This window comes from Zalophus californianus, chromosome 13 (genome assembly GCF_009762305.2).
Source record: "Zalophus californianus isolate mZalCal1 chromosome 13, mZalCal1.pri.v2, whole genome shotgun sequence".
NCBI lineage: Eukaryota > Metazoa > Chordata > Mammalia > Carnivora > Otariidae > Zalophus > Zalophus californianus.
The window spans coordinates 33916297-33928186 of record NC_045607.1 but is presented as its reverse complement, the minus strand read 5'-3'; the positions used below and the strand labels follow the sequence as shown (position 1 = coordinate 33928186).

General features: G+C 50.2%; 1 protein-coding gene across 1 annotated transcript in view; it reads left to right on the top strand.

The window, feature by feature from the left end:
* Positions 1–11890, top strand: part of LOC113934966 (stimulated by retinoic acid gene 6 protein-like) — a 59893-nt gene that overhangs the window by 1064 nt on the left and 46939 nt on the right. Inside the window, exon 2 of the mRNA XM_027616628.1 lies at positions 8987–9127. Within this exon, the coding sequence (XP_027472429.1) occupies positions 9087–9127 (41 nt within the window). The 5' untranslated portion in view covers positions 8987–9086. The remainder of the gene's footprint in view (positions 1–8986; positions 9128–11890) is intronic.

The window sequence follows — 11890 nt, the reverse complement described above, 5'->3', positions numbered from 1 at the left end:
GTTAGTACAAGTAGCGCTGTGATGAATGTCCTGATGCACATCTGCGGTTAGTGGGGAGTGGGTGTTTGAAAGACATGGTAGCATGTAGTCAGTTATTTATGCATGTGGCCCCTGCCAGCCGTCAGGCTCTGTGCATCCTATCCCTGGCCCAGCCCTGGCAGGGGACCCACACAGGAACCTCCAGGGGTTCCTGATTGCTGGAGTTGGATGTGTGGCCAAGTGAAGGCATGGGATGGAGGGAGGGACTTGCTGACCCAGCTGTATGGATGGCTTTTCCTGCTCACCCCTTAACTCTCACTTGCCCTGTGGAGTTTTCTTCCTTTTCTGATTCCTTAGAGATGGAGAAGCTTCTTGGATTGGTTTCCATTTCCTTTAACAGAAGTAGCCCAGGGAACTCTGGTTTCCAGAGTGCCAGTTAACACTGTGGGCAACATCTGTTGGCTCCTAAAGATTATAGGGGAAAAAACAAAAAAGAGGAGTTCTCCTGGCAGGGAAGGGGGATGAGGCACCTCTGTTGTGTGATAGGTAGTGAGTTCCCATGATGTTCTACCTTCCCCGCTCACTGCTGGCACACATGGGAAGCTAGCTTATACAGCGCTTAGGGTGGGCGCATGCACACTCAGCAGCTGTTGAAGTGAGTATGAATGTCCCAGTCTGAGGAGGTAAGGTGAGGAGAGGTTTTTCCATAAACGGGCCATAGTCTTGAATCTCAAGCTTAACAGTCAGGCCATTCATAGAAGACCCTAATCCAGGCTGAGAGAAAACAAAATCCCTGACTCCAGGTCTCTTGGTGGGACGTTCCAGAGTAGAGAGAGGGGTGGGTTTTCATGCATGAGGGGTGGTAGTTATGGAGGGACAGACTTCAATTAAATACTGCATAAGAGGGAACATTGCAAGATAGGGAGCTCTGTAAAGATGGAAATTTAGATGTTGAGCAGCCAAGATATGATAGACGGTTTGCCCTCTTGCTGTAAACAACTATAAAACCCACACAAATTGATACAACAACCGTGTGTAGGTACTGGACTTCGAATGGGGAATATCTGGGTGGACTCAGGTGAAGCAGATGAAGTTGAGAATCTTGAGCCTCTGAGTTAGTCTGAGCTTCCCCCAGCCCCAGTGGAAGCAGTTCACAGATTATGTCTGAGAGGATTCACTTTCCCTTGTTTAAGGACCCTGCTAAGGGCTGTTACCTTGCAAGGCATACCTTTTCTCTTCAAGACCTACCCCACCTGCCTCTTGTGGCCACTAGACTCACAACTGGCCTTAGAGTTCCATATACTTGAGCAGGGCAAGTACAGAGTCTACTCTGAGAAAATATAGCTTCTATACCACAAGAATGTCAAGATTTTGCTAAACTACATTGCAGCAACTTGGGGAGTACATGCAAGAATGGATTCTAAGGATGGAAGACCAAAGAGAACAGAATATAACTTTTTATTGAGTTGATATGAGTGTACTTACCTGAGATTCTGGTTTCAATGTTGGTTTGTGTAGCTGGAAGTGCCTGTAGTTTACTTAGCTGTTTAAGTGAAACTGAGGCTTAATGATTATCCGCATTTAGTTAATTTGAGATGCCAGTACTTCCCTAGTGTGTTGCAAAGGAAGACATAAAAAAGCTTAGGAGTCCAGTCGGTTAAGTGTCTGCCTTCAGCTCAGGTCATGATCCCAAGGTCCTGGGATCGAGCCCCGCATCGGGGCTCCCTGCTCCGCGGGAAGACTGCTTCTCCCTCTCCCTCTGCCTGCCGCTCCCCCTGCTTGTGCTCTCTCTCTCTCTGCCAAATAAATAAAATCTAAAAAAAAGGCTTAGGGGAGATGTTGAAATAGATTTATTATGGACAGCCTGCACAACCAACCACCCACTACATTCCCCACGGGGGTCCAGAGGATATCTCCTTCCCTGTGACATTGGGAAATTCATTAGCGGGGGGGGGGGGGGCACTGCTATCCCTGAAAAGCTCTGTGAGTGCTCTCCTGTGTTGGCCACATATGATGATGAGAGCTGCCCCCACTGAAAGGAGCGCCCTGAGTCCTCTGGGGATGGTGAAATTGCAGAAGACCAGAGGCCAAGTGGTAGCACTTAACTGCCAAAGACGTAGCAGGGTGTCGTTACCATGATAGTAGGATGGAGTGGACCTCCTAGTTTTGACTCACAGGGGTCTTTGGCATTGTCTGGTTGTCCTAATGTCCCTAGGAATGAAATAGTGAGCATCCTACTAAAATGTTACTTGCTGTGTACAATGGAGAAAAACTCCAGGTCTGGTGTCCAAAAGCTGATTTGAATCACCAGGTTCTCTTATCCAATTTTCAGACTTAATTAGAAGGAGAGGCCAGGTCCCCTTAAAGAAGGATGTTATACAAATTCTATAAATCCTCCTCTAAGGCCTTCCCAGAAGTACCTTTGACCCTTTACTGGAGTGGCTCACTGTAGCCCACAGTTAAAGGGGGGCTTGCAGCGCTCAGGGCCCACGATCAGATCACAGTGAACCATGGGGCCCCTGGGTGGTGCCGTCAGTTAAGCATCCAACTCTTGATGGCTCAGGTCATGATCTTGGGGTTGTGAGATCGAGTCCCGTGTCAGGCTGTGCATTTAGCAGGGAGTCAGCTTGGGATTCTCTCTGTCGTTCTCCCTCTGCCCTTCCCCCTGCTCTCTCTCTCAAATAAATAAATAAATAAATCTTTATTAAAAAAATTCACAGTGAATATACACATTTGGCAACTGGCAGAATCCCAACATCAGTTCTGTGACACATGGAGGAAGGGCTATTATAAGAGGCAGGGTCACGTGGAAGCCCCTGAAACTTTCCTTTTTTACCAGGAGAGTTATCAGCTGCCATCAGTTTCCTCGTAAATAATTGAAAGAGAAGTCACCTTGCCATGGGTAGGATTCATTTTCTTAGAAGGCAGCACAGCCTGGTCTCACTTGAGGAAAGCATTTGCCTCCTTTTAACATGCCCTTGGCTCTACTCCTTTCAAAGTAACAGTGTCATTATTGTGCTAAGGAGTATTTGGTCTCTTCCCGAGCCGGTGTAAACATAAATGTGTACAGTTGACCCTCAATGCAGATTTCAGCTGTGCAGATCCACTTATATACAGATTTCTTTTTTTAAAAAAGATTTTATTTATTTGAGAGAGAGCGTGAGAGAGAGCACAAGCAGGGGGGAGCAGCAGAGGGAGAAGGAGAGGCAGACTCCGGGCAGAGCAGGGAGCCCCATGTGAGACTCGATTCCAGGACCCCGAGATCATGACCTGAGCCGAAGGCAGAAGCTTAACCAAGTGAGCCACCCAGGCGCCCTGCAGATTTCTTTTATAGTACAGTCCCGTAAATGTGTTTTCCTTGTGATTTTTCTTAATTATTAATTTTCATTAATAACATTTTCTTTTCTCTAGCTTATTTTATTGTAAGAATTCAGGATTCAATACATAGGACATATAGAATATGTGTGGGTCAATTGCGTTATCGGTAACAGCATGCTATTAGCAGTACGTTTCGAGGAGTCAAAAGTTATGTGCAGATTTTCAGCGATGCAGGTGGTCAGTGCTACCCCCTTCCACATTGTTCAAGGGTCAACTGTAGTTGTTTTTTTCTTATTCTCAGGTGTCTCTCTGTTGGAGGGGAGATGGTTCTCTGTTCATCTTGCTCCATCACGTCCCTAATTTGTAGATTCATTGATTCATTCTTCATTCAGCAAAGCTCTCGGAGGGCCTGATACTGCTTACCGGGCCTCTGCAGGGCACCAGGGGGTTAGATGAGTGAGCCGGGCGCTGTGTGCTCAAGAGGGTGGCCTCAGGAAGGCAGATTAGAAGCAATTTCAGTGCAATAAACGTGACTACAGAAAAGTGCTGGGGGAAAAAGAGTCCACCTCCTGGAAAAAGTGCTCTCTAAACTGAGCCTTGAGGTACCAGTAGGTGCTTGGAAACATGGAATCCAGGCCTGAGCCCCATAGCTCGGGTCTGTGTTGCTGTCTGACAGACTGACACCTTAAAGGTGGGGAGGAAAGGGATAGTACATACCCACGGGGGAACCAGAGGATAAGTCTTTGAGGAAAGTTCCTGGTTCTCCGTTTTTCCCTTCAGCATCTTTCCCGGTGCCTCCACCAAACGCAAGGTTTGTGTGGCGGCCACCTGTGCACACTGCCACCTTGTGGACAATGTAGGGATTACAGACCTAGAAATGACCTTATTCCTCGTTCATCAGTCATTCCTGATAATTCCAATGAACCAACGTGCTGGCATAAGGCACTCCCGGTTAGGAGATGAGAACAGAAGTGGGTACAGATAATCACTGTGTGCTCAGAGGTATGAGTCTGTCTGAAGCAATGGGGTTCTTGAAATCAGGGAAGGCTTCACAGAGGTGACATCCAAGTGGGGTCAGGTAAGGAGAAAGGGTCTTTAGAGACCACCTCCAACATCCTCACTTTACAGAGGGGGAGAATGGGAAGAATGGGAAGAAACCTGCTCAAAGGTGCAGAGCCCTGCAGGGCACAGCTGAGGGAAGAACCCAGGCCTCTAGGTGTCCCAGCACAGACCTCCTTTTCCAGTACATGGTTGGCCTTCGGCTTAAATGGGTCCCCCTCCTGGTGCTCCAGAAATGGCCTTTGCAGGGTCCGATCTGCTGCTCCGGTCTGTCCCTGCGCAACCCCAACCCAGCAATTTGTCCCGGTCTGCCTTCTGGTGCAGTAATCTCATTCTTTGCATTCCATCTGTAAGCAATTGCAAAGCACCAAAACCTTCCCCAGGGAGGACACGGTGCCTAAGCCAGGATCTTGGCCCAACATGGGACGAGGGCCCAAAGTGTGTCCCTAGAGTACCTATCCTCGGGGACTGGCATACTTCTTGGCATACAGGTACTTTGTAAACATTTGTGACAAGAATGAACGGGTGAGGGCAGGGGAAGTGGATGGCGCCTGAGAGGTGAGTCCAGATCTCCCGCTGACTTCTCCAGAGTTGAGTCTAGTCTGGGAAGATAAACGGGGGCGGGGCCCTGTTGAGGAGTTTGTCTTCATTCTGCCAGCAGGGGGAGCCAGGCCTGTTTCCGATGGAGAAGGAGCAGGATTGGAATATAGATTCGTTTCATTCTTTCTCGAAGTGAGAAAAATTGTCTCTAGTCAAGGGGCATACCGGCTCCAGAAAGCTGTCATTGCTACCTGATAAAGAAATTGCACTAGATCATCTGGATATCTGGGTTCTTTTGTTTCTAAATTTAATAATTAAGCCAGCCGTATGTCTTTGGAATGAACAGAGGCTGTCCTGTGATAAGCTCCCAACGCTCAGGAAAGAAGCACAGTCTTTGTGATGCACTGCCGAATTCCCTTCTGGCCTGTCACCAAACTCTGAACCCTGCTAAATACACACCTGCAAGACAGTAAGCCTGCCTCGCCTGGGTTCTGGTGTAGTTATTCATCTCTTTCCTCACTCTCTCATTGCACGGCTCCTGGAAAGAGGTCTCTAGCGGAGTGCTATAGGGCTCTATTCAGTGCTTTTATTGGTTATGTGGATGAACTCAGCACAAGTATTCAAACGTCTCAGGAACGGGTCCTTATTACTGTGGATGAAATTTTGCTGAACTCGAGCATTTTAGGTCAGGCGATTTAGCTTTCTTCCCACTTTAAGGTGGCTGCCTTCCCAGCCTCCCCAAGGCAGTCGGTGGCAATTCAACAATGACCTTTCCTTAATGGTGTGAAGAGAGGAATTGTAGAATTGAGGGAAACCACCATTATAATCCAAGAATTTAAAATAGCCGTTTGAAGCCTGGGCAATGGAGTCAGAAAGCACCTGGCAGATGGAAGTTCCCGGAAGAGATAGCTTCTCCACGTGTCTGGAGGGAGAAGAGCTTTGCAGCTTTTCTCTGAACTGTATGGCCTGGATGCACCAAGAACTTCTTCTTCCAGGGAAGGAGAGGGCCTGGTTTTGGAGGAAACACATTTACAGTGTTTCTTTGTTTCCAGACAGCCAGTAACAGAGTTATGTTGGACCTGATCCTCCTATGTCTCTTTTTCGTTTTCCTTTCATCATTTTCAGTTTTGAGAATAAGCATTTTCAAGGCTTCCCCTGTATTCCAGGCGTTGAGTTGAACCAGATCTGGTTGTGGCTTCCAAGTCACGGTGATCTACGAGGGGAGCTGGGACTTAGACACGATGAACTGGGATGTGACTGTCTACTCCATCAGTACCCGGCAGAGAGTGGGCACCCCCAAATGGGTGATGTTCGAGTGCTTCCTGTGTGTTGGACACCCTCCTACAACACTTTGTGCATGTTGGCTCATTTCAACCTCAGGTGACCATGTAGCACGTATACCTTATCTCAGATTAAACCAAAGATCACAGAGGGTAGCAGTGATTTGGTCAAAATTAGACAGGTAGTTCACAGTGGAGTAGGCCCCAAAGTCCACACACTGAACCACTGCCCCAGACTGCTTCTCCATACCTATGTGTCACGTAGCACATAAAGAAGGCCTAATACATGCCATAAGAGATTCAGACCATGCCAGGAGAAGCAAGATTACACCGTAGTGGCCCGGAGACACTTCATGCCAGATATTATGCTTGAGGTAGGACTTGCTGAACAAGAACAGTGGTGATATGCAGAAGGGGGAGAAGGTGTTCTTTGTAGGCGTAAAGGGGTCAAACACAAATGGCCTGAATCTGTCAGTTATGGTTCTGTTCGCTGCCTGTGGGGCCCTCTCCTGCTCCACCAGAGCTGATTGGACCAGGGGTGTTACGGACTGAATTATGTCCCCCGACAAACTCATACCTTGAAGCCCTAACCGCCAGTGTTTTAGGCTGTGACTGTATTTGGAGACGGGCCTTCTAAAGAAATAGTTAAGTTAAAATGAGGCCATCAGGGTGAGCTCCAATCCAATCTGATTTGTGTCCTCCTAAGAAGGGGAGATTAAGACAGAGAGAGAGAGAGAGAGAGAGAGAGAGAGACACCAGGGATGCACATGCGCAGTGGGGAGGCCGCGTGGGGACAGTGAGGAGGCACTGCTCTGCAAGCCCAAGGGAGAGGCCTCAGTAGAAACCAGCCCTGCTCACACCTTGATCTTGGACTTCCAACTTCCAGAACTGCGAAAGAATTAATTCTGTTGTTTAAGCCCCCGCTGTATGTGGTATTTGGTATTTGGTATGGCTGCCTTAGCAAAGTAAGACAAGGGCTGTATGACTGAGCCCAAGACAGAAGAATGAAGACTGACCTATGACCTATGCACCCGTAAAGATAAACCGGGACAGAGCTTTGCTCTTAGCAGTTAGAACTGCGGGAACCCTGCAAAGGAGGGGGTGAACTGTGGGGGGAGAAGCTGAAAGGTTACTCGTCAGCACAGTGCTGAGTCGAAGCCACGAGAGAGCAGAAACTATAAAAAGGCAAAGGGACCGCACCATCGAGAGACTGAAGCAAAAGAATACCCAAAGAGAGAGAGACAAGAGAATGAGCAAGCCCTCGGCCACAGGGATGGAGGAACCATTCCCAAGAGCAGTTTGTGTTTCCAGCGCCTTCACAGGTTGGGCCCCAGCCCCTGTGGGGGAGTAATAGGAAACCCCGTTAACCCCAGGCACTTGGAGTGCATGCCTGTTCGTTCCTTGCTCCCTGAAGATCCAGAGGAGCCTGGAAGCAGCTGTTTCCCATCTGTCTCCCAGTGTTGCTGCAGGGTCCGGGGCTCCTTCCCTGTTGTGGCTGCACCACTGTGATGCCGCCCCCAGGCTGGCGGGAGGGAAAGCAGGAAGCGAGAGCCCCCACACACAGGTGAAGGGGTGCGTGAGAAGGGCCGGCGGCAGAGAAAATGGAGTGAGAGCGGGGGAGGGGAGCGTGGTGCTGCCTTCGACCGGCCAAGCTGCTGAGGCGGGCGGTGACCCGACAGGGACGCCTGGAGTCTCGTTCCCGTTTGGCCCGGAAGACCATTTGGAATCCGTGGCCACGGTGGTGCCCGGGAAATCTTAACTGGTTCTCAGCAGCAAGAGAGGAATGTTCGGGCCTGATCAGGACGCGACCACTCCTCTGGTCCCTGTGTCTGTGTGTTATTTGGTTCTCCGCTGACGAGCGCTCGGCTCTTGCTCTGTGTCTCGAGGCCAGACTTCCGAGATAGGTGGTCTGCGGGGCAGAGTGTCCATCCAGATAATGGGTTGACGTAGTTTAGGACCGGCTGTCTTGGGCCGGGCATTTGGTCCGCTGGGGCAACATTCTCTGTAACAAGAGGCCCGCACTTGACTGGGTTAGGACAGAACTTTATTTCTTGCTCACAGACTAGTGTGTGAGAGGACAGTTGGTGCAGAGAATAGATTCCCCTACAGAGTGATTCAGGGACCCAGGCTCCTCCCATCCCATTTCTTTAGGGCCTTGGAGTCCTAAGCCAGCAGATGGGGAAGGGGAAGGTGGAAAAGACACACTTGCTTCTTAACTGTCTTGGCCCAGAAGTAACCACTGTCACCTCTGCTCACATTCATTGGTGAGCCTCAGCCCCAAGTCTGTTCCTAGAGGCCAGCGCCTGGTCTTTCTGAGCAGTATCCTCACTTTATGGAAAGGGATCAGGAATCCTGGTGGATAGCTAGCCGGTTCTGCTCCGTGGGTGGGGTTCAGTTTTGGAACTTGTCTCCAGCTCTTCTCCTGGCAATGGGTGGCCTTCTCCAAAAAGAATCTTGAGGCCAGTGGTCTTAGTTTCCTAGTTTATTGCCTCGAGGCAGAGTCCTACTTTATTGCCTATAATAATTTTTAGAGCTAGCCCAAGAGGGCTTAGCTGCCGGGCAAAGTTCTGATAGCTCAGGGGGCCCCGTGCGTACCCCAAGGGGGCTAACAGAGATAGCAAGTATCGAGGAGAGAGGAACGAGGAGGGAGTTCCTGCTTTGCAAATGAGAAAGCAGAACGGGAAGGAGAGCAGAAAAATAGCCAGTTGTCTTCTGAAACAAGGAACATGGCTACCTGCCCGCTTTTGATTCTCTGGTAAATATTTGACTGGATGTTTGCCTTTTCTCTGGGGTTTTTGGGTGCTGTGAAGAGAACTGGGCAGAACACCAGAATATCAGAAGCAGTCAATAACCAAGAGGCTGGAGAAGCTCGAAGCACAGCCCAGAGAAGCAGATTGTGCACTGGGCGGCATGCACCGCTTCCCCGCTGAGATGCTTTCCACAACCTCAAGGTGAGTTATTGGGGTCAGACTGAAGACAGGCCTGCTGGACAACCGCATGTTCTTGGCAACTGTCTTCTTTGATGTGGCGACTCGTGGAAACTGGCAGAAAGGCATCGGGTTAGCTGACTTGTAGGTAGGCTGGCAGGTGGACAGGAACCACGGATGGGTTCCTGGGTCAGTGAACAGATTTCTGTTTATCTCCAGTTCGGAGCCAGAGTGGAATTGGAAGAGCCCAGGTATGTGTTGGAGGAGCTGGGTTGGACCCCTGGCCCTTTAGTTTCTGGAAAATCTGAGTGCCTCAGTTTCCTCATTTATAAATCAGGTGTAATAACCCTGACCCACCTAACCCCCAGCTTCGGGAAGATCACACGAGGAGAGAATGTGAAGGGACTTTGAGATCTGACAGTCCGGTCCAAATGCCAGCCATTAAGAATTCTCACTCAAAATCATTGGAACTTAAATATTTCATTTTAAATGATCTAAGAATGGAAAAGACTAGCCCAAAATATGACAGAAAGTAGAACTGTTACTTTCTGGTGTCCTAGTGTGTTTGGTTAGGTTGTCGAGAGAGTGCTGTGGAGGGTGAGAGGCAGGAGAGGAGTCGTGGACAGACAGACATGCCGGGGGTCACTTGGGAAAGCACATACAGGTTTCCCCGCTGTCCGCTGTGAAACCTTTCAGAAGCCAGAATGCTGTAAAGCCATTATGTGGAAGAACTTTTGAATGCTCCCAGACCCAAAAATAACTGCTCTTAGGCTTTTCTGTTACCCTAAGACACATCTTGCTAACAGATGCACAAACTAAATGGAGATAAAGCACCAGGGCTCATGGACGCAGTTTGAAGCGCTGGTGGCTTGATGGAGATGTGTCTCCTGGGGTGTCTCCTGGGGAAGGGGCGTGGCGGGGGTCCCTCTCACTCCCGGGGTCCCTGCTGCTTCTCTCCCGGCTTGCTGTGAAACAAACGCTGGACACCATTTTTGCTTTTGGCCTTTTTTCGTAAAGGGGAAACTCCCCTGTGGATTTCTTTTGGCTATTGGAACCAGGGACTCATGTAGGGCTTCTGTAAAAGGGAAGTGGCGTAAGGTGACCTTTGGAAAAGCGGGGGCGTAGCTGTCCCTGGAGCCCCAGGCATGGGGAGTGAGGGCGGGAGCCTGAGGGCAGGGGGTGGGGAAGGACGTGGGGCAGGAAACAGACTAGAGGGTGGCCTGGAGGACAGGGGCACAGACAGGGGAGTCAGCGGAGTGCTGGGGGACGGGAACCAGGAAGCCGGAGGGCGCCCGTCTCTTTCTCCTCTCTCCTGCTGGGCTCCTTGGGCTGAGAGGGAGCAGGGGGGTGTGGTTGGAGGTGGACTCCAGGAAGGTCCCCCTGGTCACAGGGTAGAGGACGGACGGGGTGGGGGGCAGTGCAGGAGGCGTGAGATGTGGTGGGAATTCTACCCTGAATCCCCGTGAGGGTGAGGGAGAGGGTAGCGTAGACTGAGGCTGGGGGCGCAGAGACGTGTCTGGATTCAGCAGGGATTGGAGAGTCCACCTGACTGGGCTTGATCCGGGGGTGTATTGGGGAGCGTGCCTCTGGGTCTCTGGCTTGGCCGAATGCAGGGACGGCGCTGCCATTCCTGACATGAGGACCCCTGAGGAGGAGCAGGTTGGCGGGAGTGTTCGGTCGGGACACGCAGGATTGGAGTGTTGTGGGATATCCAAAATGAGATGACCAGGAGGCTGAGGCAATTGGCTGTATGGTCTGGACTCAGAATAAAAGTCTGGACTGCACCCAGAGAACGTGACTCTCCCCATGAGGCTTTTGTGCCCTCTGGGCCCCTGACATTCTTTTGAAGTCCGCCCCGTGCCCCCCATGGCCTCCAGGTGCCCCTCCCAGGACCTCCTCTTTATCGTGGTCATGGCCCACACCCAGGCTGGCTAGTCAGGCCCTTCGCACAGGGCAGGGCTCAGGCCTGAGCGTGTTGTTCAGATTTCCCTGACAGTGAAGAATGGGGGTCACTGTTTTCTCTGAGGACCCCTGATGCGTAGCCATTATCAATGTCTTAGTGTAATTTTAAAGATTTTATTTATTTATTTGTCAGAGAGAGAGAGAGAGAGAGAGCACAAGCAGGGGGAGTAGCAGGCAGAGGGAGAAAGCAGGCTCTCTGCTGAGCAGGGAGCCCGACATGGGGCTCGACCCCAGGACCCTGGGATCATGACCTGAGCTGAAGGCAGATGCTTATGACTGAGCCACCCAGGCGTCCCCTTAGTGTAATTTTAATGTGTGAGTCTGTTTCCTGTTTAGAAAATAGAAGAAGGGTTCCCATTCCAGCTCTACCGCTCACTAGCTGAGTGGCTTTGGGCATTTACTTCATCTCTCCAAAGCCTCAGTTTTCCCATCCATGAAGTGGGAACAGGAGTCCATGCCGCACAGGTTATGAAAGATTCAGTAAGATAATAACTTTAAAGCCTGCAGCCCGAAGTCTAGCACATGACAAACCTTCAACAAATGCTACCTATTATTATTGTTGTTTTATTAGGTGAGAAGAAATGAAAATGTACATTGCTTTATTGGACAGTTAGGAATGGTTGGGAGTAGAAAAACGGGCTTCTGTCTTCTTCAGTCACCAATTTTTTTCGTGGTAACCCTCTCTGAACTTTCCAGACATGGGTGAAAACACCCCCATACATGCCCATCCGGGCTGGCCATTCCTAGCTGTGCAGAAAGCTCAAAGGAATGGGTGAGGTAGAAAGCAGAGGAGAATAAAGAGAGTAAAGACCTAGACACGTGGAG